The sequence below is a fragment of the Gopherus evgoodei genome, chromosome 8 (genome assembly GCF_007399415.2).
Source record: "Gopherus evgoodei ecotype Sinaloan lineage chromosome 8, rGopEvg1_v1.p, whole genome shotgun sequence".
NCBI classification, from domain to species: Eukaryota; Metazoa; Chordata; order Testudines; family Testudinidae; genus Gopherus; species Gopherus evgoodei.
The window spans coordinates 1,206,151-1,233,835 of record NC_044329.1 but is presented as its reverse complement, the minus strand read 5'-3'; the positions used below and the strand labels follow the sequence as shown (position 1 = coordinate 1,233,835).

The 27,685-nt window shown below is 48.2% G+C and overlaps 1 protein-coding gene across 9 annotated transcripts in view; it reads right to left on the bottom strand.

Moving 5' to 3' along the window:
* UIMC1 (ubiquitin interaction motif containing 1) overlaps positions 1-26,939 on the bottom strand; it is a 69,228-nt gene extending 42,289 nt beyond the window's left edge. For 5 of the 9 annotated variants that reach the window (XR_004001715.1, XR_004001717.1, XR_004001716.1 and 2 more), the window contains exons 1-3: positions 26,787-26,880; positions 21,014-21,155; positions 6,346-6,496 (exon numbers count right to left, since the gene is read on the bottom strand). Coding sequence is in view for 1 of the 9 variants with exons in the window: in XM_030573710.1 (XP_030429570.1) it covers positions 6,346-6,496; positions 21,014-21,147 (285 nt within the window). In the remaining 8 variants the exon portion in view is untranslated. The other 4 variants (XR_004001718.1, XR_004001720.1, XR_004001719.1 and 1 more) reach the window with 4 other exon arrangements.
* Positions 26,940-27,685: the final 746 nt, after the last annotated feature.

Sequence of the window (27,685 nt, the reverse complement as noted above, 5' to 3'; positions counted from 1 at the left end):
CTTGACAGGGAGCTTGCTTCCAGCATCACCTTGAAAAGAAATGGTCACTGGAAGCCAGAAGAGATCACCAAAGAGACAGGGCCGGTCAGCGGCACAGCACAACTGCGCAGCATTACCAAGCATGCAACGAGAGGGCAGAGCCAAATCCACAGGATGGAGCCCTGCACGGGAAACACACACACACCAGGGAGGCTAATTTCATCGTTGAAAGTCAATTCCACGTTGGAAGTACCACGCCTGGCGCTAGCCAAGGCTCCTGTTGAAATCAGTCACACTCTGCTCTATTAGTCTCAGACTTTCAGCTCATCAGCACAAACCTGCTGAAAGCAGAGACTTGAGCTGCGAGATGCAATGGGCCTGTGCCAGACTCGCAGCTCCGCTAGGGAGAGCCTTGTGCAAAGAGAAGGGGCTGTCCCTGGCACCAGATCCAGCCTCACCGTTATTGCCAGTGATAGCAAGTTCCAGAGCCAAGGACCCTCCCTCCCTGACAATGCCCTCCTCCTCCTCATGTTTCACCCTGGGGACCTCAGGCCACCACTTCCCAGCTGGCGCAGCCAACCTCAGAAATGGCAAGGCCTTGCCCAGTGGAGAGATGGTCCAGGACCTTGGAATGGATCTGGAAGTGGACAGGGAGCCAGCAGACCATGGAACACTATGGGAATGTGCTCTCGTAGATCTGCCTGACCCAGATTGTAGGCCACTGTCACGGAGTCCCCGGGTGATGCTCTGGAACTGCTCCCCACAAAGCCAGTCAGGACTTTGGGGAACCTCCTCTCCCTTGGAGCAGACTTGTTCAGGGCAAGAAGCTCACACGGCTTCACCTCCTGGGTCTCTCCTTGGAGCATTCAGCATCCTCTGCCCCTCCGTGCGCTTCCCACAGCGAGTCCGCCCCGGCGGGGTCCTGGGGAAGCCAGAGGGTCCTGCACCCCCACTTTGCAGTCAGACGTGAATCGCAGCCAGCCAATAACACACAGGTTTATTCGATGACAGGAACACGGTCTAAAATAGAGCTTGTAGGTACAGAGAACAGGACCCCCTCAGCCAGGTCCATTCTGGGGGGAGGCGGGGGCGTGAGCCAGACACCCATATCTGCCCTCACTTCCTTTCCCCAGCCAGCCCCAAACTGACTCACCTTCCAGCCCCTCCTCTCTGGGCTTTGTTTCTTCCCCGGGCCAGGAGGTCACCTGATTCCTTTGTTCTCCGACACCTTTAGCATCCCCTTGCAGGGGAAGGGCCCTAGCCATTAGTTGCCAGGAGACAGAGTGCCATCCATTTATGGGCAGTGGCCCTTTGCTCTGCAACACTCTCAACCCCCTAGAGACTTAAGAAATGCATAGGGGAAACTGAGGAACCCACACAGTATTCAGAGCAAACATTAAAAACAGTCCCACTTCTTCACAACGACTACATGGTGAACTACCTGAACCTACTGCATGGCCTTCACAGTTAGCCCCAAGTAGAGGGCCCTGTAGTAGCCCACTGTGGAAGTGTCAAAAAGCCATCTCTCACCATGGCTAGGCCTGCATCCAAGAAGAAAGGCACAAGACCACTGCCTAAGCCAAGAGCTACACACTACCTCGACTACCAGAGGGTAAGTTACAGAAGCCAAGCATTGAGCTTATTGCTCCTGCCAGTTCCTCAGACCACTTCCTCTCCTTCTACCAACGTCATCTTGATCAATGGACTGAGAATAAACCTGCTTCTATTTATCCAGGTGCCTTCAAATGAGGGACACTGGAGTAACAGTGGTGTTTGTGCCAGATGAGAAGGAGATGTGGAGCTGCGTGCCATCAGAGATGGCATTGCAACCCATAGCATCTTGCAACCTCTCCCAAGGGTTTGGTATGGATGCTGAGTCTCTGTGGGACTTCACACGAGCTCTGTGAATAGAAGCAGCTACCCATTAGGGCCCTGTGGGCTCTATCCAGGATGACTGAGTGAAACCACTTTCAAGTGACTCCATCCTCCCCGCGAAAGGCCTCACAGGCAGACCAGCAGCACTTCACAATCACTTTATAAAGCAGAGGTAGGTAACCTATGGCATGGGTGCCGAGGCCGGCACACGAGCTGATTTTCAGTGGCACTCACACTGCCTGGGTCCTGGCCACCGGTCCGGGGGGCTCTGCATTTTAATTTAATTTTAAATGAAGATTCTTAAACATTTTAAAAACCTTATTTACTTTACATACAACAATAGTTTAGTTATATATTACAGACTTATAGAAAGAGACCTTCTAAAAATGTTAAAATGTATTACTGGCACATGAAACCTTAAATTAGAGTGAATAAATGAAGACTCGGCACACCACTTCTGAAAGGTTGCCAATCCCTATTATAAAGGCTGCTGATCGATTACCAGTATTAGCATAGCTACCTGGGCTCTGTTCACAGGTCATCAGCTTGGCTGGTACCACCGCCATACTAGAGCTAGGTTCCACCTCTGGCTAACAAGGGTCTATCAGTGGGACTCAGCAACAAGTCAAATTGTACAGCATCTTTCTTCTCAGGAGACAGAGCAGTAACTGGCGAGGATGCTAGTGTCAGCTCGTTTCTCAAGTGCTGGCTGAAATATTGCAGATCTGAGGGTGGGCAGAAGATTGTCCTTCAAGGAAGCATCAACAATCTCTGTCGACAGAGGGCCTGGTGTTTCCCAGAGGCTTTCACCAACCAAAATGTGTCAGGACCATTTTATATGTGGTGACACAGACTTCCTACAGCATTTCCAGAACCTCGGTTTGTGCAGGGAATGCTGTATGGTCATCTCTTCCTGTTCCCATAGAGTTGGGAAAAGAGTTTCAAATTTGCTTGACCCTTTCCAAGAAGGAGGACAAGAGTTCCTTGGCTCCAGGATAAGTCACAGGCAGTCAAGTGTGGATTACACAACCCACTACCCAGAAAAGTTCTTGCAGATGAAACTTTTCAGATGCCACTGAAAAGCCCTGAGCAAATGGAGGAAACTTGGCAAAATAGCACTGATGAGCTTGGCAATATAGCATGACTAAGAAATTCCCAAGTCAGCCAGTTTGCCAGAGATCATCACTAGTAAGAAACCAGAGGCTTTCCAGGTGCTTCTGCTACAAGATCTGCTCGTCTAGGAGGAGAATTGGGGACTGCAGATATCTGCCAGGAGATTGCCAAGGGAAAAGGCCACTGATTCTACGCCGTCCAAGACTCTCCTTGTAGTCTTTGAATCCTGAACCATGGCCTAACAACTGCAAGATGAACTCAGAATTTATTGTTCTCTAAAACTGCTATTTATCTGGAGAGTTACATGCCTCCTACAACAGGTAACAAGGTCTTGCTGGAGCAAAATCAACACTTACAAGGCTCAGGACTAAACTTCAACTTGATGTACACGGCAAGGCTGAGGGTAAGTTACAGAAGCCGGGCATTTATTATTCAGAACCCACAGGAAGCAGAGATCCTTCCCAGGAGAGAAAACTGGAGGGCACTGCTACAACTCCGGATCTGGAAGCCAAGGATTTAGAGGTAGAAACAGACCAGACTGAATAAACCCACTTATCCAACTGACTGTGAACTGCTGTCACTTAAACAGAACCTAAGTGGCTCATTAATGGGTTCTCTGAGCAGCCCTTTCTGTAATATGGCCAGTTATGCCACCAGAATGTATTCAAAACATAGAACAGCCATATTGGATCAGCCCAATGGCCCATCCAGCCCAGTGTCCTCTCTTCCAACAGCGGTCAGTGCCAGGTGCTCCAGAGGAGATGAACAGGGCAATTATCGAGTGATCTATCCCCTGTTGTCCAGTCCCAGCTTCTGGCCATCAGAAGTGTAGGGCCACCCAGAGTAGGAGGTTGTGACCCTGCCCATCCTGGCTAATAGCCACTGATGGATCTATCCTCCAGGAACTCATCTAATTCTTTTTTGAACCAAGTTATACTTTTGGCCTTCACAACATCCCCTGATCAGTTCCACAGGCTGATTGTGCGTTGCGTAAAGAAGTCCTTCCATATGTTTGTTTTAAACTTGCTGCTTATTAATTTAATCAGGGGACCCCTGATTCTTGTGTTATGGGAAGGGGTAAATAACACGTCCCTAGTCTCTTTCTCCAGAGCAGTCAAGATTTTCTAGACCTCTATCATCATATCCCCCTTGTCTCTTTTCTAAACTCCACAGTCCCAGTCTTTTTAATCTCTCCTCATACAGAAGCTGCTCCACACCCCTAATCATTTTTGTTGCCATTCTCTGTACTTTTTCCAATTCTAATATATCTTTTTTGAGATAGGGCAACCAGAACTACAATCTATATTTAAGGTGTGGGCATACTGTAGATTATATAGTGGCCTCAGGATATTTTCCGTCTCGTTATTTATCCCTTTCCTTATGGTTCCGAACATGCTGTTCGTTATTTGCCACTGCACACTGACTGGATGCTTTTAGAGAACTATCCACAGTGACTCCAAAGTCTCTTTCTTGTGTGCTAACAGATAATTTAGCACCTGTCATTGTGCATGTATAGTTGGGATTATGTTTTCCAATGTGCATTTCTTTGCACTTAACACTGAATTTCATCTGCCATTTTCCTGTCCAGTCACCCAATTTTGTGAGATTCCTTTGTAACTCTTCACAGTTAGTTTTGGCCTTCACTATCTTGAATAACTTTGTATCACCTGCAAATTTCACCACCTCACTGTTTACCCATTTTTCCAGATCATTTATGAATATTTTGAACAGCACTGGATCCCCCTATTTACCTCTGTCCACTGTGAAAACTGGCCATTTATTCCTACCCTTTGTTTTCTGCCTTTCAACACATTACTGATCTATGAGAGAACTTTCCCCCTTATCCCATGCCTACTATGCTTAAGAGCCTTTGGTGAGAGACCTTGTCAAAGCTTTCTGAATGTCCAAGTACAAGATATCCACTGGATCCCCACTGTTCACATGTATGTTGACCGCCCCACCCCAAAGAATTCTAACAGTTTGGTGAGGCATGATTTCCCTTTTTTGTTTATAGACTTGATCATACAGTATAGTCAGGGAGATTAATCTTTTCATAATCATGTTTTAAAAGATGCTTGAAAGTGAGGAGACAAATCACATGCATGTTAAGAGGAATAATTGTGGACAATGAGAGGTCCTGATCGTTCATGTACGTCAACATCTCTTACAGCTGTTGGTTTCTTCTTTCCTTATCGGCTTCGTAGTAAAGGCCAGCGATGCAGCAGACATCTGAAGTTAACTTAGCTTACTGCAGAGCTTGAGGGTTTAGCCCCAGTGACCTATTACTGCCAGACATTCTAGCTCTGTCTAGTTAAGGGAATTTCCCAATGGGAAAATAATGTGCAGAAACAACAGCCAATAGCATGTGCCCTACAGCTTGTTTTTCCTGCTTACTGCTAGTGCGTTCCCTCTCCTCACATGTTAACTGCCTTATTGTCAAGACGGATGCTCTAGATGTGGGCACTAAGAGCACTTGATTTAAGATCCAGAGCTTGCAAGTGAGTGGAAACGCTTGTTAAAATTGTATAATTCTAAAAGAGGCTAAAGCTGCCAAATCTCTGACAGAGCAAAGCAAAGCCAAGACTTAACAATTACAAATGAAAATATTGTTTCAAATCAGGTCCTGTTTCACATACCTTCCATGTCATGAGTTCAGGCTTCTAGGCTCTGGAGCTCCCCTGAGCCACTGACGTTATCAGTCACCTTCAGGCTACCACAAACAATGCAGTTACCTCTGACAGCTTAGTGGTTAAGGATGAGAGTGGATTACACTCAAGCCTCCAGGGGCGGCTCCAGGCCCCAACATGCTAAGCGCATGCTTGGGGAGGCAAGCCGTGGGGGGCGCTCTGCCGGTCGCGGGACCAGTGGACCCTCCACAGGCAAGCCGCCGAAGGCAGCCTGCCTGCCGTGCTTGGAGCGGCAAAATGCCTAGAGCCGCCCCTGCAAGCCTCCTTAATTCAGTTTCATGATCTGACACTAGCTGTACTTTGAACAGTTACTTGCATGTAACAGAACCACATTTCTGTGATTTGGTTAAACAGCAATAAAATAAAAAGTTGGAAAAAGATTTGCGAGGTGACTGAGGAAACATGATTTCAATTAGATTTCAGATTCTGTTTGGACAGGTTTTGGTTATCAAATCTCAGAGACATGACTCAGTGCCAGCCAATCAGATGGCTCATTTCGTGGCCAAATGGGACATGATTAATCTGAAATACACCTTGAAAAGAAACAGAGCAGGCCACTAATGGCAAAGTGCAGCAGGCTGCCCCAAGATGCATAGTAGGTGCCGCTCAGGCCAGTGTCTTCTCAGGAATACACCAGTAGATAAGCATGCCCCAGTCAGGATTTTGGGTTCCGTCTTTTTTAACCACTGACCTCTCCATCGCTGTCAGATATAACAATAAAGGCATCCACAAAACTACGCTTCTTTTTGGTGTCGACCAGGCCCCTCGGCTCTTCCTCCTCCCTGCCCAGGTCCTGAAAGTCAGGGCTTTCTGCATGCTTCTTCTTCCTCGGCATCCTGACTCTGAAAAAAAGAAAGAGGTTGAAAGCAGTCATTTGTTTCCATCTGGTTTGGTTCTCCCTTAACAGCCATCCAGTTTTACTATTTTAAGCAAAATACTCCAGGAATTAGGTCTTATTGCAAAGCGTGGTAGATTTAGTGCTGCTGGGAGCCACATGCAGAAGTCCCTACTCATCGAATTATGAATACTTTACATAGCTGATTTGCTCAGAAGGGGCTTTGGAGGAGCATCAGCACACACAAGAACTGCTTTCCATTCTTGTTCTCCAAAGCGATGAGTAAATTCCCACCCAACTACTCTTGCTAACGCTCATCTGCAAATGTGTTCAATTCCTAATTTTACAGCAGGAAATCGCCAGCCCTCCATCAAGGACCCTTGCCTTCCCCTATTAGCACCACCCTTCACTACCACTGAAGCAGAACAAACCAAGATGTTGTGGTGAATCATGCTGACAACCTGGTGGCCTTGGCACTCCAGAATAGGAAACCACAGCAGCTAAACCAGTTGTCAGCTTTCACATTCAATTAGATGCGGTGCAAAAGCCATAGTTTTCCAATAACGTAGTTATGCTCACAGAGCAGGAGCTCCAAGAAATGCTGCACAAGCTCTGCAAGACAGAAGAGTGGGAAAGAGATCGAAAAGCAAGAAGTCATGTGCAATGCACATCACATGACCTGCCTTCCCAATGAACAGCAAATTCAGGCTGTCCTCTGCTGAAATACTCTCCCTAAAGGGTCATCTCAAGCCTTTAGTATAAGCAAGGGTACTCGACATGCCAGGAGAGCCAAGCATTATCACTGCAACCTTCTCAGTGTTACGTGCAGCACCAGTGAGGGCAGGTGCAAGTGCTATTCCTGGGAGGATTCTGCGCCAAAAAATTAAAAATTCTGCGCACAATATTTTAAAATTCTGCAAAATTCTGTATATTTTATTTGTCAAAATAACACAACATAATCACACTTGTTTCAATTATTTTGGCACTTTATTTCAAAATACCTGTCAGTAAGTATGTCTGTAACAATACAGACAAAAAAAAGACTCAGGAATATTTTTTTTGACAGATAGATTCCTTACTAGACATATTAATACAAGAACTTTGAGTAATTCATTTAAACTACAATATAGAAACATCTTTCCCGCACCCCTAAGAAGCAGTGCAAAGGCTTGGGGGAGTCAGGGATAACGGAGGAACAGAGGGAGCGGGAAGGAGCCTAGGAGCAAACCTGGAAGGCTATTGAGTGTGGATGCGAGAAGTATGGAACAGTTTCTTTGGGGGACAGAGGGGAGCGATTGTTAGGGAGTTGGTGACTCCCCCATGCACACTCTGGTTGATCCCAAACCCCTCCCATTCAGTCAGGCACATCTTCCCCATCCCCATGTGGCCCTGGAGCCCCCCTCCCATTCAGCCCCTGGCTCAATGCTGTCACCCACTAACTCCTGACCTTATGGTCCACTCTGTCCCCCGCACTAGCCCTTCTGAACCCCAGTCTGATCTCCCCAGCAGCGCCCTGTGCCTCACACTGCCTCCTAACGGGGCTCCATGGGCAGGCTAATGGAATGAACGCAGTTGGCTCTTCATGCACCACAGTGGCCTCCGGTGGGTGAAAGGTGGAACAGCAGCGCTTCTTGGGCAGAATGTATTTTCTGCAGGAAAAAAAATAATTCTGCACCAGACGTGAATTCTGCACATGCGCAGTGAATCAGACTTACCCCAGAAGTAAATAAGTGCAAGAAAAGCTAGTGCATCAGTAAGTAGCTTCTTTCCCTGTTCATCTATATACTGTAGGGGGGAGTTCACAAAAGCATTGGCTGCTCTGATCAGCAAAAGCACAGTCAAGAAGACTCAAGAGACACCATGGCCAAATGAGAGCATCAAAATGGTGATGGACTTAAACCCCCATTTTCCTTCTCCATTCCCAAAAGCTGGTTTTGTGTTTCAGCTGAACAAGCAAACTGCTGAGAGCAATACTCTCCACTTCTCCCAAGAGCATCAAAAAGCTGTGTAAAGTGGTAGACATGGTACACCTTGACTTTAGTAAGGGTTTGGATACCGTCTCACATGACCGTCTCATTAACAAACTAGGGAAATGCAACCTAGATGGAGCTACTAGAAGATGGGTGCACAACTGGCTGGAAAACCATTTCCAGAGAGTAGTTATCCAGTGGTTCACAGTCAGGCTGGAAGGGTATAATGAGTGATGATGGTGGTAGAAGGTCTGTGCACGACGGGGGAAAGAATGTCATTGACACGAAACGCCAAAAATTAAAATGTCTGTACACTAATGCGAGGAGCCTAGGTAACAAGATGGAGGAACTGGAGCTACTGGTGCATGAAGTGAAACCGGATATTATAGGGATAACAGAAACCTGGTGGAATAATACTCATGACTGGAGTACAGGTATTGAAGGCTATGTGCTGTTTAGAAAAGACAGGAAGAAAGGCAAAGGTGGTGGAGTAGCCTTGTACATCAATGATGAGATTAACTGTAATGAAATAAGAAGCGATGGAATGGATAAGACAGAGTCTGTCTGGGCAAAAATCACACTGGGTAAAAAAGCAACTAGAGCTTCCCCTGAGATAGTGCTTGGGGTGTGCTATAGACCGCCAGGATCTGATTTGGATATGGATAGAGACCTCTTTAATGTCTTTAATGAAGTAAACACAAAGGGGAAATGTGTGATTATGGGAGACTTCAACTTCCCGGATATAGACTGGAGGACAAGTGCTTGCAAGAATAATAGGGGTCAGATTTTTCTGGATGTGATAGCGGATGGATTTCTTCATCAAGTAGTTGAAGTACCTACGAGAGGGGATGCCATTTTAGATTTGGTTTTCGTGAGCAGTGAGGACCTCGTAGAAGAAAAGGTGGTAGAGGATAACCTTGGTTCGAGTGATCATGAGCTGATTCAGTTCAAACTAGATGGAAGGATAAACAAATGTAGATCTCGGATTAGGGTTTTCGATTTCTCGAGGGCTAATTTTAAAGAGTTAAGGAAATTAGTTAGGGAAGTGGATTGGACGGAGGAACTTGCGGATTTAAATGCGGAGGAGGCCTGGAATTACTTTAAGTCGCAACTGCGGAAATTGTCGGGAGTCTGCATCCCAAGAAAGGGGAAAAAAACCATGGGCAGGAGTTGTAGGCCAAGCTGGATGAGCAAGCAACTCAGAGAGGGGATTAGGAGAAAGCAGAAAGCTTACAGGGAGTGGAAGAAAGGCGGGATTAGCAAGGGAAGCTACCTTGGTGAGGTCAGAACATGTAGGGATAAAGTGAGGAAGGCTAAAAGCCGCATTGAACTGGACCTTGCAAAGGGAATCAAAACCAATAGTAAAAGGTTCTACAGCCACATAAATAAGAAGAAAACAAAGAAAGAAGAAGTGGGGCTGCTATACACTGAGGATGGAATGGAGGTTAAGGACGACCTATATGGCCCAATATCTAAATAAGTACTTTGCCTCAGTTTTTAATAAGACTAGTGAGGAGTTTAGCAATGATGGAGGGATGATAAGCGGGAATGTGGATATGGAGGTGGATATTACTGCAACTGAGGTAGAGGCCAAACTTGAACAGCTTGATGGGACAAAATCGAAGGGCCCGGACAATCTCCATCCGACGATATTAAAGGAACTGGCGCGTGAAATTGCGAGCCCGTTAGTGAGAATTTTTAAGCAATCGATAAACTCGGGGGTTGTGCCGTACGACAGGAGGATTGCTAACGTAGTCCCTATTTTTAAGAAAGGGAATAAAAGTGATCCGGGTAATTATAGGCCTGTTAGCTTGACGTCTGTAGTATGTAAGGTCTTGGAAAAAATTTTAAGGGAGAAAGTAGTCAAGGACATAGAGGTCAATGGTAATTGGGACGAATTGCAACATGGATTTACTAAAGGTAGATCGTGCCAAACCAATCTGATCTCCTTCTTTGAGAAGGTGACGGATTACTTAGATAAAGGAAATGCGGTAGATCTAATTTACCTCGATTTCAGTAAGGCGTTTGACACGGTTCCGCATGGGGAACTGTTAGTTAAATTGGAAATGATGGGGATGAATATGAAAGTTGTAAGGTGGATAAGGAACTGGTTAAAGGGGAGACTCCAGAGGGTCGTATTGAAGGGTGAACTGTCAGGCTGGAAGGAGGTTACTAGTGGAGTCCCTCAAGGATCGGTTTTGGGACCGATCTTATTTAACCTTTTTATTACTGACCTTGGCACAAAGAACGGGAACGTGCTAATAAAGTTTGCAGATGACACAAAGTTGGGGGGTATTGCTAACACGGAGAAGGACAGGGATACTATTCAGGAAGATCTGGACCACCTTGTAAACTGGAGTAAGAGTAATAGGATGAAATACAATAGTGAAAAGTGAAAGGTCATGCACTTAGGGATTAATAATAAGAATTTTAGATATACGTTGGTGACGCATCAGTTGGAAGCGACGGAGGAGGAGAAGGACCTTGGGGTATTGGACGATAGCAGGATAACTATGAGCCGCCAATGTGATACGGCTGTTAAAAAAGCAAATGCGATCTTAGGATGCATTAGGCGAGGTATTTCCAGCAAGGATAAGGAGGTGTTAGTACCGTTATATAAGGCGCTGGTGAGACCCCATCTGGAATATTGTGTGCAGTTCTGGTGTCCCATGTTCAAGAAGGATGAATTCAAACTGGAACAGGTCCAGAGACGGGCTACTAGGATGATCCGAGGAATGGAAAACCTGCCTTATGAAAGGAAACTCAAAGAGCTTGGCTTGTTTAGCCTGGCCAAAAGAAGGCTGCGAGGGGATATGCTTGCTCTATATAAATATATCAGGGGGGTTAACGTTAGGGAGGGAGAGGAATTATTTAAGTTTAGTTCTAATGTAGGCACGAGGACGAATGGGTACAAACTGGATATTAGGAAGTTTAGACTTGAAATTAGACGAAGGTTTCTAACCATTAGGGGTGTGAAGTTTTGGAACAGCCTTCCGAGGGAAGTAGTGGGGGCAAAAGACTTATCTGGCTTCAAGACTAACCTTGATAAGTATATGGAGGGGACGTTATGATAGGGTAGCTTAATTTGGGCAATTGATCCTGGATTATCATCAGATAAGTCTGCTCAATGGTCTGCGGGGAGATGTTGGATGGGATGGGAACTGAGTTACTGCAGAGAATTCCTTCTTGGGTGCTGGCTGGTGAGTCTTGCCCACATGCTCAGGGTTTAGCTGATTGCCATATTTGGGGTCGGGAAGGAATTTTCCTCCAGGGCGGATTGGCAGGGGCCCTGGAGGTTTTTCGCCTTCCTCTGCAGCGTGGGGCCTGGGTCGCTTGCTGGTGGATTCTCTGCAGTTTGAGGTCTTCAAACCAGTTTTGAGGATTTCAATAACTCAGTCCTGGATTAGGGGTTGTATAAAAGTGGATGGGTAGGGTTCTGCGGCCTGCCTTGTGCAGGAGGTCAGACTAGATGATCATATTGGTCCCTTCTGACCTATGAGTGGGATCCTGCAGGGATCCGTTCTGGGTCTGGTTCTCTTCATTATCTTCATCAATGATTTAGATAATGGCATAGAGAGTACACTTATAAAGTCTGCAGACAATACCAAGCTGGGAGGGGTTGCAAGTGCTTTGGAGGACATGATTAAAATTCTAATGACCTGGAGAAACTGGAGAAATGGTCTGAAGTAAATAGGATGAAATTCAATAAGGACAAATGCAAAGTGCTCCACTTAGGAAGGAACAATCAGTTGCACACATAAAGAATGTGAAATGACTGCCTAGGAAGGAGTACTACAGAAAAGGATCTGGGGGTCATAGTGGATCACAAGCTAAATATGAGTCAACAGTGTAACACTGATGCAAAAGAAGCAAATATCATACTGGGATGTATTAGCAGGAGTGTTGTAAGCAAGACACGAGAATTAATTCTTCCGCTCTACTCCGCGCTGATTAGGCCTCAACTGGAGTGTTGTGTCCAGTTCCAGCTACCATATTTCAGGAACCATGTAAACAAATTGGAGAAAGTGCAGAGAAGAGCAACAAAAATGATCAAATGTCTAGAAAACATGCCCTGTGAGGAAAGACTGAACAATTTTGGTTTGTTTAGTCAGGAGAAGAGAAGACTGAGAGGGGACATGATAACAGTTTTCAAGTGCATACAAGGTTGTTACTGTACAAGGAGGGAGAAGAATTGTTCTCCTTAACCTCTGAGGACAGGACAAAAAGCAGTGGGCTTAAATTGCAACAAAGGAGGTTCAGGCTGGAGATTAGGAAAAACTCCCTACTTGTCAGGGTGGTTAAGCACTGGAACAAATTGCCCAGGGAGGTTGTGGAATCTCCATCATCGGAGATTTTTAAGAGCAGTTTAGACAAACACCTGTCAGAAATGGCCATGAATGCAGGTGACTGGATAGATGACCTCTGTGACGGGTTCGGTCACAGAGACCTCGTTGGGACTGTCACCTGATGTGCTGAGACTATCTCTTAGCCCGTTTTATCTGCCAGTTTGGGCCTCCAGAACCCTGCCTTATTGAGCAAGATATGCCAGTCTGCTCCAACACAGACCCAGGGTCTGAACCACACGCCCCAAAGCTACAGACTTAACTGAAAACAGTTTAAGAAGTGCTCCTGTCTCTAGCACCCAGCTCCCAATGGGATCCAAATCCCAAATGAAGCCGCTTTACTCTGTATAAAACTTATAGAGGGTAAACTCATCATTGTCTGCCCTCCGTAACCCTGATAGAGAGAGATGCACACCTGTTTGCTCCCCCAGGTATTAATTACTACTCTTTACTTTACTACTTAATTAATAAGCAAAAAGTGATTTTATTACGTATAAAAAGTAGGATTTAAGTGGTTCCAAGTAATAACAGACAGAACAAAGCAAGTCACCACATAAAATAAAGCAAAACATGCGAGTCAGCCTAATACATTAAGAAACTGATTACAGATGAAATCTCACCCTCAGAGATGTTCCAATAAGCTTCTTTCACAGACTGGACTACTTCCTAGTCTGGGCCCAATCCTGTCCCCTGGAACAATTCTTGTTAGCTTCAGCTAAGGTGGTAACTAGGGGATTTCTCATGACTGGAGCCTCCTTTGTTCCGTTCCACTGCCTTCTAAAGCTTTGGTCCAAGGCAGGAATCTTTTGTGTCTCTCTGTCACCATCTCTCCTTCTAAATGGAAAAGCACCAGGTTTGAGGTGGATTCCCAGTAGCAGGTGACATGGTCACATGTCCTGTTTGACCCCAAGCCTTCATTCTTCCCGGCCTGACTCACAGGAAGGCTTGCAAGCAAACAGAGCCATCTACAGTCAATTGTCCTGGTTAATGGGAGCCATCAAGATTCCAAACCACCACTCATGGCTCACACTTTGCATAATTACAACAGGACCTGAGTTATATTTCATATTTCTAGTTTCAGATACAAGAATGATAGTGTAACAAATAGGGAATGTTCTTAATATTTTCTCTGAGTACTCTGTTGGTGCCTCAGTGTCCCCTATGCAGTTCTTAAGTATCCAGGTGGTTGAATAAGGGTGTATGGTTGCTGCAGAGCAAAGGGCCAGCACACCTAAATATCTGATGCTCTGTCTCCTAGCAACTGATGGCCTGGGCCCCTCCCCTGCAAGATGCCAACTGAAGGTGTTGGAGACAAAGAGATCAGGTGATCTCCTGGCCCGGGAAAGGGACAAAGCCCAGAGAGGAGGGGCTTGAGGGGTTTTTCAGTTTGAAGCTGGCTGGGAAATGGAGAGGGGTGCCCCGACAGGGCTTGGGCTTCCCAACGGGGCTGTGGCCTCCCTGGGGGCCCCAGATGGACCTAACTAAAGGGGGTCCTGTTGTCTGTGCCTGCAAGACCTGTCCTGGACTGTGTTCCTGTCGTCCAAATAAACCTTGTGCTTTACTGGCTGGCTGAGAGCCCTGGTGAATCGCAGGAAGCCGGGGGTGCAGGGCCTTGTGTCCCCGCACACTGTGACAGATACATTCATACAAATAGGATGATCACATTCCGCAGATTATAAGCTTTGTAATGATACCTTACAAGAGACCTTTTGCATGAAGCATATTCCAGTTACATTACATTCACACTCATTAGCATATTTTCATAAAATCATATGGAGTGCAACATCTCAACCTCTTAAAGTCCCTTCCAGGCCTATGATTCTATGATAAAGAGGCTCATAGACCGGGCCATGGATGCACAGACAGGTTAGGCTGCAAGCCCACAGACACCATGCAAGACTAGAACCCCCAGGCTCCTACGACTCCTAGCCCAAGGCCTTATCCACTGGTCCACTGCCTCCCTTAAAATGGTTGAAATCTATTGAATCTACTGGCTTCGGCCTAATATGGAAACAAGAAAATATACAGCCATGACCCTCGGCTATTTCCCCCATTACCCAATACAGAACAGAACATTCCCTCTCAAATACTGAGGAGTTCAAGCATGCCGTGGCTTCAGTAGACGTGAAGGACAGGAACCTGCTCAGAACTCGTGCTGACTGAAGAACAAGAGTGTAGCGCATTGCTCCATCCGCATGCAGGCCTGGTCTCTGCTACAAAGTTAGGTTGACCTAAGTCAAATTGTGTCGACCTAGTTGTGCATGTGTCTACACCAAAATTTATCTCCTGCCGACACAAGCACCCTGTTACAGCGACGCAATACCACCACACTCCTGAGCAATGCAGAGCCACGGCTGACCTATTTAGGTTGACAAAGTGCTAGTACAGACCCTGCATTAGTTGTGTCAACCATAACAGTCTTCCAGCAGCTGTTCCATAGGGCCCCTGTCCCACAACAGTGGCCATTCTTGTCATGGTTTTGAACCCCACTGCCCAGAGGTCACAGAACCTGGAAGCTCACCTTTCCTCTTACAAACCACCATGTGCTTTTTCAATGCTGTCTCCTGATTGCCCACCTTGACGAGCACACCTACCACCTCACCTTTGTTGTATGCAGGCACCCTGCCAGCTCCATGCGTAAAGACAAGTACTAGACCCACTCCTGTCTTGAGCAGGATAAAAGTCTTGGATCTTCTTGGCCTGTGGGGACAGACGCTCTGCCCACACAGCTAAACACCAGCCATAGAAATATAGATATCTACGGGCAGGTTGCACAGGGAATGCAGAGACTGGGGCATGACAGGGATGAGCAGCAGCGCCATGGGAAAGCAAAGGAACTTTGCCAGGCATACCAGGAGGCGATGGAGGCCAACAACGAATCTGGTGCTTCTACAATGAACCGCATGCCAGACCTGGCAGGTACTTCCCCAGGATCCTGCCTTTGACTGTGGACACTTCACAGGATGCAAAGGCAGAGACCCCTACCGTGAACAGCAAAAGAAAGGTGGGGAGAGGAAGGAGATACACCAGATGACTCAAACCACATGGCGACCCAGGAGCTATTTGAAATGCTACTGGAGTCAAGCCATTTCCGCCAGACAAGTGCAGATGAGCCGCTGATTAAGGGTCAGGGAACCCGAATACGTGCATTATTCCATATAAGCATTTTTCATTGCCCAAAACTTTATCTTCCTCCTTTCCTCCCCCACCGCACTTCTCCCCCATGTAAAAGGGCGCCCACCCCATCCGCAAGTTTAGAGACCAAAGGCTTTGACTTTTCATAGCTTCCTTTACTTGTATAATGTTAGAAAACTAAACGTTAGAGAATAACGTTTCAGAACAATTAGTCACGATATGCAACCTACACTTAAATCAGCCTCTGTACCAGCTGATTGGAGAATAGCTAATGTAACTCAGATTTTTTTAAAGGATCCAGAGGCGATTCTGACAATTTGAGACCGGGAAGCCTAACTTCAGTACCAGGCAAATTGGTTGAAACTATAGTAAAGAACAGAATTATCAGAAACATGGATTAAGATGACGTGCTGGTGTTGGGGAAGAGTCAACATGGTTTTTGAAAAGCTAAATCACGCCTCACCAACATATTAAAATTCTTTGAAGGGGTAAACAACATGTGGATGGGGTGAAGCAGTGGATATAAAGCCTTTGACAAGGTCCCTCACCAAAGATTCTTAAGCAATGTACACAGTCATGGGATAATAGGGAAGGTCCACTCATGGACCAGTAACTAGTTAAAAGATAGGAACCAAAAGGTAGAAATAAATGCCCAGTTTCCCAATGGAGATAGGTAAATAGGGTAAACAAGTGCTGTTCAACACATTCATAAATGATCTGGAAAAAGGGGTAAACAGGGAGGTGGGAAAGTCTGCAGATGATACAAAATTACCCAAGATAGTTAAGTTCAAAACTGACAGAAGAGTTACAAAGGGATCTCACAAAACTGGGTGACTGGACAATAAAATTGCAATTGAAATTCAATGTTGATCAAGGCAAAGTAATGCACATTTGAAAACAAAATCCCAAAGATGCATACAAAATGATGGGGTCAAAATTAGCTATTGGTGCTTAAGAAAGATCTTAGAATCACTGTGGATACATCTGTTCAATGTGCCGTGGCAGTCAAAAAACCCAAAAACCTAACAGCATGTTGGGAACCATTAGGAAAGAGATAGAAAATATATTAAGGCCACTGTGTAAATCCATGGTGCACCCACATCTTGAATACTGCATGCAGTGCTCATCACCCCATCTCAGCACGACCAGGGATGGATCACTCTGTAAATAGCTCTATTCTGTTCATTCCCTCTGAAACATCCGACACTGGCAACTTTTGGAAGACGGGATACTGGGCTAGATGAACCACAGGTCTGCCCAATGTGGCAATTCTTATGCTCTTATAAAGGAATATGATAGTCCAAATGCACAATACACATCCTATGTGTTCTCTCACTTAGCTGGAGGTAGAACAAACACAGACGTAGAGGTGGCGTCCGCTTTTCAGTTATTCGGTTTGTTGGGCTAAGCAGGAGGTCCTGGGTAGTACTTTGTCTATCTGAATAGGGATCGTCTCTTTTACGTTCTTCAACACTCTCAATGAAACATTTTTTGAGATGCTCTACAAACCTCTCCTGAACATCCCTAGAGACAATAGCTTGTTTCTTCTTCCAAAATAGGAGCCTTTCCCATGCCATTCTGCAATGACTTCTGCTGGCACCATGGCAGGAAATAGGCTACAAGCGTAAGTGCCCAGACAGCTTCGGGATGCCAACAGCAGCTGGAGTCTATGTGCCTTTGTCACCCTCAGGCACGCGATATCAGCCAGATTCACCACTGCCTGTGAAAACAATGGCAATACTCACCGCACTTCCCCGATATTCCTGCCCAGAGTCACCCAGCATTTAGACCTTCCACTCCTTGAAACATCCCCACTCCTCCCTGCTAGGCTAGGCCATATTCACCATGGCCTGAGCTGCACAGCTGTGCTACAAAGGCACTCCAAAGGGAGTTAGCATTTCTGATGACAGGTGTTTATCGGAATAATGGAAGGGAGTCTTGAGACTTCCCGGTGTACCTGTAAGTCTAATGACGTGGCTGTCTCATCTAATCAGCAGCCTGTGGTGCGGTGGCCTTGCGGGGCCCTCTCCATGCCCACTGAACACCCGACTCTGATCAGGAAGACAAAGAGGACAACTATGGAGGATATGTTTGGCGAGATCCTCCAGTCCTCTCTGGTCTCGGATTGTGAACGCTGGGCTTAGAAGGGCCATATGAGCATGAGCATAGAACAGGACTGAGAATGGAGACAGTGGTTGCTACAGGAGAGGGAAAACAACGGAGAATTGCATCAGGAAATGCACCAGGACATCATGGGTTTGCTCAGGCAACAAACTCTGATGTTGAAGAGTATTTTTGACCTACATGCAACATCAGTTTGTTGCCTGAGCATTATTGACCTACATGCCCAAAGATGCCGGGACTCAGCAGCCTTTCCAGGGCTTAGAGAACCCCATGGTCAGTGCTCCCGACACTCCTCTATAGGTGTAGGGAGGCAACTTGGGGTGCATCCTTAATCCTATCACTCCATTCCAGACAACATGGAGAACCATAGTTACACATCCACCGACCTGTCAAACCCACACATCAACCACAATGCACTACATCGAAAAAGATTTTACAGACCTGAACATACATTATCACTGTTTACTTGCAGCTTTTTGAAAAGTCTAGTGTTCTTAAAGATGCTTCCCTGACCAGCCCACGCTGATATCAGTGATACATCCCCAGTGATCAACTAGTGCTTGCATAACTATGGAAAAGTATCTCTTTCTGTTTATGCACTCAGTGGCAAGGAGGGCTGGTCCCAGAATAGGATGTGTGTGCCATCTATCACCCCACTGTAGTTTTCAAGAACCCTACTGCTGCAAATCTATGCACTATTTCCTGCACATTATCAAGACTAACAGTCCTGTGTTGCAGGATATACTTAATGGTCTTACACACTTGGAAAAAAATGGCGCCCACTGTAGATTTTCCAACTTTAAACTGATTGGCCACTGACCAATAAGAGTCCGGCATTGCAAGCTTCCAGAGCATGATAGCCACTCGCTTCACCACAGTCATTGCAGCTGATTTTGGCCTCCCCTGTGCTGGAGATCTGAGGCGAGCTCAGCACACAGATTCAGGAATGTGGCCATTTGCATCCACATGTTCTGCAACCACTATTCATCATCCCAAACCTGCATTACAATTCAATCCCACCAATCAGTGCTTGTTTCTCAGGCCCAGAAGCCGACATCCACTGGGTGGAGTTGCTCCACGAATGTCGGAAACAGCCTGGAATTTCTACTTCTTGTGTCCATCAGCACGCAGTTCTTACACTGGAATAGCCCTGCAGCTTCCTCACTGCATGCTCAGTTATAGTGGTACTACTTAGGTTCTGCAAATACAGGAGAATCGTGCATCCTGTATTAGCAATAGTCATTAGAACTACACTGAGTTCTGCAGGGCACATGCTTCTGCCAGAAATATGATGCACACTGAAAAGCGATGTGTGGGACTGTGGGAGATTTTTAAAACAGTGTGAAAATTATAGGATGGAGCAGGCATCATGGAATGGAGAAATGCATGGTGGGAACTTGACTCCTTGTTCCCAGAAATCCCTGGGAAAATCATTAGTATTCCACAAAGCACTCAGAAATGTCCCACATGGCACTGTGTCAGACAGTGGCACAGGTCACATTAGGACACCTACCCATGGGGCACCACGTTTTCTACTGACGCAACCACTCATGGTGAATATGCACCATGCTGAAGCAAGCAACCAAGTATGCACACACCTCAGCAATATACAAAAGTCGCCAACGGTATACGGCCGTAATTTGCATCAACCAAACCTTGTAGCGTAGCCATGGCCTTAGGCTCAGTGAGAGAAGACTGGGAGGCAGGAATCAACAACTTCCCATCCACTCCTCCTGCAGCCTTGTGCAAGTCACTTGGTATATTTCCCTCGCTTACCCCCATCTGTAAATTTGGGATGACAATCCTTGGCGTGAAGACTAATTGATAATGAAGGGCAATAAGGAGGAGTTTTAAAGCACATTAGGAAGAAAAACAATTCTAACAGTGATGCTGGTCCATGACTACATGGAAAAGGGGGAATTATCAATAATAATGCAAAAAAGGCAGAGCATTCAATAAACATTTCTGCTCTGTGTTTGGGGACAAGACAGAAGATGTGGTAATAGCATGTGAGAATGATGAAATACTTTCCATTCCGACAGTATTTCAGGAGGACGTTAAAGAGGAACTACAAAAAATCAGACATTTTTAAAACAGCAAGTCCAGATAACTTGCACACAAGTGTTTCAAAAGTGCTGGGTGAGGAGCTGGTGGAACATTAATGTTGATTTTCAATAAGTCTTGGAATACTGGGGAAATTCCAGAAGAGTGGAAGCTAACATTGTGCCAATATTTAAAAAGGGTAAATGGGAGGACCTGGCTTGTCAGTCTGATATCGATCTGGGGCAATATAATGGAGCAGCTGATATGGCACTCGATGAATAAAGAATTAAAGGAGGGTAATATAATTAATTTCAATCAACATGGGATTATGGAAAACAGATCCTGTCTAACTCAATATCTTTTTTTGATGAGATTACAAGCTTGGTTGATAAAGGTAACAACGCTGAGACTTAGACTTCTGAATGGCGTTTGACTTGGTACCACATAACAGTTTGATTAAAAAACTGGAACAATATAAATCAACATGGCCCACCTTACATGGATTGAAAGCTGGCTAACTGAGAGGTCTCAAAATGTAACTAAAATGGGGAAACAGTAGCAAGCAGTGTGTTTCGAGTGGGGTCTTGCAGGGACCTGCTCCTATTTAACATTTTTATCAAGGACCTGCAAGAAAACATAAAATCATCACTGATAAAGTTTGCACATGACACACAAATTGAGGAAATGGGAAATAAGGAAGAGGACAGGTCACTGATACAGAATGCTTTGGATCCCTGGTGAGCTGGGTACAAGTAAAAAATATGTTTTAATACTGCTAAATGTACACATGTACACCTAGGACCAAACAACATTGGCCATTGTCACACGATGGAGGACTCTACCCTGGGAAGCAGTGACTCAGAAACAGATTTGGGGATTGTGGTGAATAATCAGCTGAACGTGCGGTACCTGTGCAACCTGGTGGCTGAAAAGGCTAATGCGATCCTTGGATGCGTAAACAGGGGATCTCGAGTAGGAGCAGAGAAGTGATTTTCCCTCTGTATTTGGCACGGGTGCTCCCGCTGTTGGAACCCTGTGCCCATTCTGGTGCCTACGGTTCAAGAAGGAGGTTGATAAATTGGAGATGGTTTAGAGAAGTGCCATGAAAGTGATTAAAGAATTAGAAAACCTGCCCTACAGTATTTGACAATGGGCTCTTCAAACTGGCACAGAAAGCTATAACATGACCCAATGGCTGGAGGGGAAGCAACATAAATTCATATTAGAAATAAAGTGTAAAATTTTTACCAGGGAGGGTAATTAACCATTGGAACAGTTTACCCAGAGTCGTGGTGGCTTCTCCATCACTAACAGTTTTTAAATCAAGATTGGATGTTTTCCCAAAATATTTGCTCTAGAATTCTTTGGGGGCAGTTCCAGAGCCTGTCTTATATGGGAGAAGGTCACACTAAAGAAGAGAAGACTGAGAGGGGTGACATGAGTGTTAACAGTTTTCAAGTGCATAAAAGTTTGTTACAAGAGGAGGGAGGTAAATAGTTCTTCTTAACCTCTGAGGGCAGGACAAGAAGCAATGGGCTTAAATTGCAGCAAGGATGGTTTGGGTTGGACATTAGGAAAAACTTCCTAACTGTCAGGGTGGTTAAGCCCTGGAATAAATTGCTGATAGAGGTTGTGGAATCTCCATCACTGGAGAATTCTGAGAGCAGTTCAGACAAACACCTGTCAGGGATGGTCTAGATCAGTGATTTTCAAAGTTCGGGTCATGACCCAGTACTGGATCGTGGCATGTATGGCATTGGGTTGCCTTACTCAGCACCCAGGGACCCTAGTGGCTCTGGTCAGCACCACCAGCTGGGACGTTAGAAGTGCCATCGGCGGTGCTGCCCAGCTAAGGCAGGCTACTGCCTACCTGTTCCAACACCCCAATGTGCCCCGGAAGCTGCCAGCAGCAGGTCTGGCTTCTAGGCAGGGGGGCCACGGGGCTCCACATGCTGCCCCCACCCCAAACACCAGCTCTGTACTCCAATTAGCCAAGAAGCAGCCAATGGGAGCTGGAGAGGGTCGGTGCCTGCAGGCAAAAGCCACGTGGAGACAATTGTGCGCCTCCGCCTGGGAGCAGACCTGCTGCTGGACGCTTCTGGGGCGCAGCATGGTCCATGATGCCAGGACAGGTAGGAAGCCTGCCTCTGCACCCCAGCTGTGCCACTGACCGGGAGCCACCGGAGGTACGCCTGTGCCCCAACCCCACACCCCAGTCCCCGGCCCCAACCTTGAGCCCCCCCAAAACCCAGAACCCCTTCCTGCACCCCAAACCCTCATCCCCAGCTCCATTGGGTTGTGGGCATCAACCATTTTCTTCAACTGGGTCCCCAGAAAAAAAGTTTGAAAACTACTGGTCTAGACTAGGGGGGTCTCACAACAAAATTTTTGGTGGCCTCAGAGTGCAGCCACCAACTCTTGCTGGTGGCCGTGCTGACAGTTTTTCCTAAAATATTTGATTAACTTTAGGAAGAACAAATAAATATGTGCATATTCCTGCCCAAATCACTGTAATTTATTTAGGTAGGGTTTTTTCAGACTCAGTAAAAACTAATTTACAGTTGTCTCTGTTCTTTATGGGACCTAAACAGAATAAAAACAGAAATAAGTCGCTTAGCATGTTCTTGTCTTTTTGTTGTTGTTTCTTCTGCTTTTTTGGTTGCACTTTTTTTTCTTCTATGACTTGCTAGCTGGAAAGTCTTCTGCTGTGAAAAGCGGTATCTGTATGTTTATTAATATCACTTTTCACAGCAGCTTTACTCAACCATGCAAGCGCTGGATGCGGAGGTGGGCAGAGAGGCAGCAGGGGATGGTGAGCCTGGAACCAGAGCCTGCCACCATGTGGATGGGGCCTGAAGCCCTGTGGCCAAAGCCTGCCTCCCTACCCCCGGGAAAGTGGGGAATTCACCAGCTGCCTGCACCTCCAGTGTTTGTGTGGCCCTGGGAGAGGGGACACTGCGCCCACCCCTACCCCCAAGCCCAGAAGATGGCTACAAGGAAAGGCCCTGGCGGCTGCATTTGAGAAACACTGGGAGACAATACTTACTCCTGCCATCAGTGCAGGGGACCAGACCTAATGGCCTCCCGAGGTCCTTTCCACTCCTACAATTCTATGGTTCTATGAAATGATGGCAATGGTCCCCCCTGGCCTTGCAATCTATGAATAAGGTTTGGGAAGCCCTTCGAAGATGAAAAGTGCTGTATCAATTGTATGCATTGATTTTAAAAGTGACTGCAACTGTTAAGGCCCAATCAATAAATTCCTGTTTGTCTGCGAAATAAAACAGGGCTCCCACCAAGACCCTGCAGCGTGGGGAAGGGCATTAGCTCTTGAAAGACAAAACTGTCCTGCTCCAGCTGAGCTACATTTGGACATGGCTGGAAATTCCTTCTTATCCTTTCCTTTCGCTCTGCTCTTCGGTTCCCTCCCTTGCACCAGACACACACCTCCTGGATGCTGGCAACTGCCCTCAGCCAGAACTTCTGAGATTCCATTATAGCGGAGGAGGAGCCTTATCAGAGGAAAGCTGTGCACAGACCAAGCCCTTTGGGATGATGGACAGAAGCAGCACCAAACAGACCTTTGGTCACTGCTGTCTGAGTCCCTCTAGCTGTGTAATAGCCCCGTGTTTGGGGAATCTGATTGTAAACCTCGATTTACCAGGAAAACAAGGCAAACAAAAATGAGTAAAAGCATCCCCATCCCTAACTCCCTTCCGTTTGTGCAACGCACCTTCTGCGTGCAGCACCCCATTTGAGAAGGGATCACTTAGACGCATCAGTTGGCGGTCCGATGATTTACTTAACCCTGACATTCTCCAAAAGAGATGTACAAAGCTCTGCCCACACAACTCCCACCGCAGAAGGGGCTGACAAGGCAGGGAGAGTGTCTGTACAAGATACACTAAGTGAACAAGGCAAAAAAGGAAGCATTTATCAGCGATCTTTCAGAGGGGACAACTGCTGGTAACTGAGGCAATGCTATCTGCTTTCACAGCAATGACACAGCTAAAGAATGAATTACTTACTACAACTTGTGCAAACTGTCTTGCATCTAGCTTTCCAGTCACTCACTTGTTTCTCTTTGGATACAAAGCACAGCATGGGTGACCCAGTAATGAGACAACTCCCACATGCTTCTCTCCACCCGTACCATTTGTAGGGGTACCCTTGAAGATCCCCCACTGATGATTATTTGTCACTTTCTCCCCAATTATCATTTTGATAAATCAGAAAACAATTACTGACAGGATCATCAAAATCTTGACACTGCAGCTACAGACCTGCCAAGCTGTGACAGCTTAAAAATGCTTGAAAAATTAGGCCAAAAATGAATGACTCTCCTCCACAGGTAAGTTTCGGAGAGGTCTGAGACAGGGGCTGCTGCTTTGTAAACAGCTCCCTCCCCTCAAGAATGATACATGCCACTCACAATCAGCACCATGAACTAGCTACCACACTAGGCCCTTCCCTAGCCTCTTCGGCCTGGCCGGGGCTCTTTGCAGCCATTATTCCCTTCCACCTCCCTGCAGCCTCAAGAGCCTGGCCTTATTGACAGGAATCTTTAGTAAAAGGCGAAAGATTTATTCGAACTAAAGAGAAAGCAGAGTTACTACTTCACCGCGGGAACACTGAGTCCCAGGGAGAGGCCTCATTTCCTGAGGTGCTGAGCACACACCAGTTCCACTAAAGCCAATGAGAGCGGCCCACGGCTCCGCATCTAGGGAGATCTGGCCAAAGAGGGGGAGGAATGGAGCACCCAGCTGGGGGGGGGGCAGGCCTGGAGGGGGAGGGATGGGGACACCCAGCAGGGGGAGTCGAGTGGGGGGCAGGCCTGGAGGAGGAGGAATGGAGCACCCAGCAGGAGGGGCCAGGCCTGGAGGAGGAGGAACGGAGCACCCAGTGGGGGGGGGGGGCAGGCCTGGAGGGGGAGGAACGGAGCACCCAGCAGCAGGGCCAGCATCGCGGGACATTGCACAGCAGATCAGTCACAGAGGCAGGACTAGAACCCAGGAGCCCGGAGTCCCAAGCCTGCAATTGACCCACTAGACAGCACTTCTCTAAGATCCTGATCCTGCCAGGAGCTCTCTGCGGGGAGGAGCCGGTGCTCTGGTAGAGTCTTGCTGACCCAGGCTCTCCTGCAGGACAGGGGCCTAAGCGTTCACATAAACCAACCACGGCTTTCAGAGGGCTGGGCTAGGGGGTATGGGCCAAGGCTGGCCCGGAGCCCCAGTTAACCCCTTAGAGCCCCACCCCTGGACAGGGTCCTACAGTCGCTTGCTATGAGCCCTCCTGACCCTGGTAATGTGCAGGAGTGATCTGGGCAGGGCCGGCTCCAGGCGCCAGCGCAGCAAGCAGGTGCTTGGGGCGGCCAAGGGGAAGGGGGGCACGTCTGGCTCTTCGGCGGCAATTCAGCAGCAGATACCTCAGTCCCTCTCGGAGGGAAGGACCCGCCACCGAATTGCCACCAGAGAATGAAGCGGCGGCGGTAGAGCTGCCACCAAAGTGCCGATTGCGGCTTTTTTTTTTTTTTTTCCACTTGGAGTGGCAAAAATGCTGGAGCCAGCCCTGGGTTTGGGACAGGGACGGGGGGGGGGGATCAGTCCTGGAGGGACTGGGGAACCCAGCAGGGCGGTGGGATGGGGGCACCCGGGAGGGGATCAGGCCTGGAGAGAGAGGAACAGGGGCACCCAGCCAGGGAAAGGGGAAGCAGGGAGAGGGAGGAGAAACCCAGCAGGGAGAGTCAGACCTGGAGAGAGGAATGGAGCACCCAACTGGGGAGGGCACTCAGCAAGGGGGGCGGATGGGGAGGCCAGGCCTGGAGGGGAAAACACCCGGCTGGGGGGGGGAGAGGCCAGGCCTGGAGGGGAAAACACCCGGCTGGTGGGGGGGAGGCCAGGCCTGGAGGGGGAAACACCCGGCTGGGGGGGGGGGCGGCCAGGCCTGGAGGGGAAAACACCCGGCTGGGGGGGGGAGGCCAGGCCTGGAGGGGAAAACACCCGGCTGGTGGGGGGGAGGCCAGGCCTGGAGGGGAAAACACCCGGCTGGGGGGGGGGCAGGCCTGGTGGGAGGAGGAGGGAGAGCGAACACCCAGCTTGGGGGGAGGGGAGGCCAGGCCTGGAGGGGGAACACCCGGTATGGGGGGGGGCCCAGGCCTGGAGGAAGGGGGAACACCCTGCCGGGGGGGGGCAGGCCGGGAGGGGGAACACCCAGCGGGCGGGGCAGGCCTGGAGGGAGGGGGAACACCCGGCGGGGGGAGCAGGCCGGGAGGGGGAACACCCAGCGGGCGGGGCAGGCCTGGAGGGAGGGGGAACACCCGGTATGGGGGGGGGCCCAGGCCTGGAGGAAGGGGGAACACCCTGCCGGGGGGGGGCAGGCCGGGAGGGGGAACACCCAGCGGGCGGGGCAGGCCTGGAGGGAGAGGGAACACCCGGCGGGCGGGGCAGGCTGGAGGGAGAAGGAGGGAGGGGGACAGGCCTGGAGGGAGGGGAACACCCGGCGGGGGGGGGCCAGGCTGGAGGAAGGGGGAACACCCAGCCGGGGGGGGCAGGCCGGGAGGGAGAAGGAGGAAGGGGGACAGGCCTGGAGGGAGGGGAACACCCGGCCAGGCTGGAGGGAGGGGAACACCCGGCCGGGGGGGGGCAGGCCGGGAGGGAGGGAGGAGCGGGGGGAGGTTACTCACCAGGCCCCGTGGCTCCCGCAGCACGTAGCCCCGCCCACTCCCGGTCCGCTTGGCAGCCCGAGGGCGGTGTCTCCTCTCCCTCCCCGCGGCCCGAACCGACTCACCCGCCGCGATCAGCGGCTCCGCTGCCCACACTCAAGCTGGCTGCGGTGGCCTCACTGCCCTCTGCCCTCATTCAACATGGCGGCGGCGGCCTCACTTTGGGATCACGTGTTTGCCCTTTCACATGTGACCCCGGGCGAGGCCTGCGCCGCCATCTTGCCTCCGGGCAGAAAGGAGCCATTGCCAGGAGTTGACCATGAGCATGGTGGCTAGCAGCCATTGGTGGACCTGTCGTCCAGGAACTTGTCTAGTTCTTTTTGAACCCACTTATACTTTTGGCCTTCATACCATCTCCTGGCAATGAGTTCCACAGGTTCACTGTGGGTTGGGGGAAGAAATACAGCCTTAGGTTTGTTTTAAACCTGCTGCTTATTCATTTCCTTGCATATCCCTGGTTCTTGTGTTATGGGAAGGGGTAAATAACGTTGCCCTGGTCACTTTCTCCACACTGCCATGATAGTGCAGACCTCTATCGCCATATCCCCCCTTAGTCGTCTCTTCTTTTACATATTGAACAGTCCCAGTGTTTTCAACCTTTCCTTGTATGGATGCTATTCAAGACCCCTTCTCATTTCCGTCGTCCTTCTCTATACTTTCTCCAATGCCAATATATCTTTTTTGAGATGGAGTAATGAGAACTGCACACTGAACAGTCCCAGTCTTTTGAATCTCTCCGCGTATGGACACATTATCTGGTTCTGAGTCAACTAGTTTGTCTGGCTCTTGCAGTCCATGTTACTGAGGGCTGGGAGTGCAGCTACCTAAGAATGGAGTGCCTCTTTATCTAGCGTATGTGC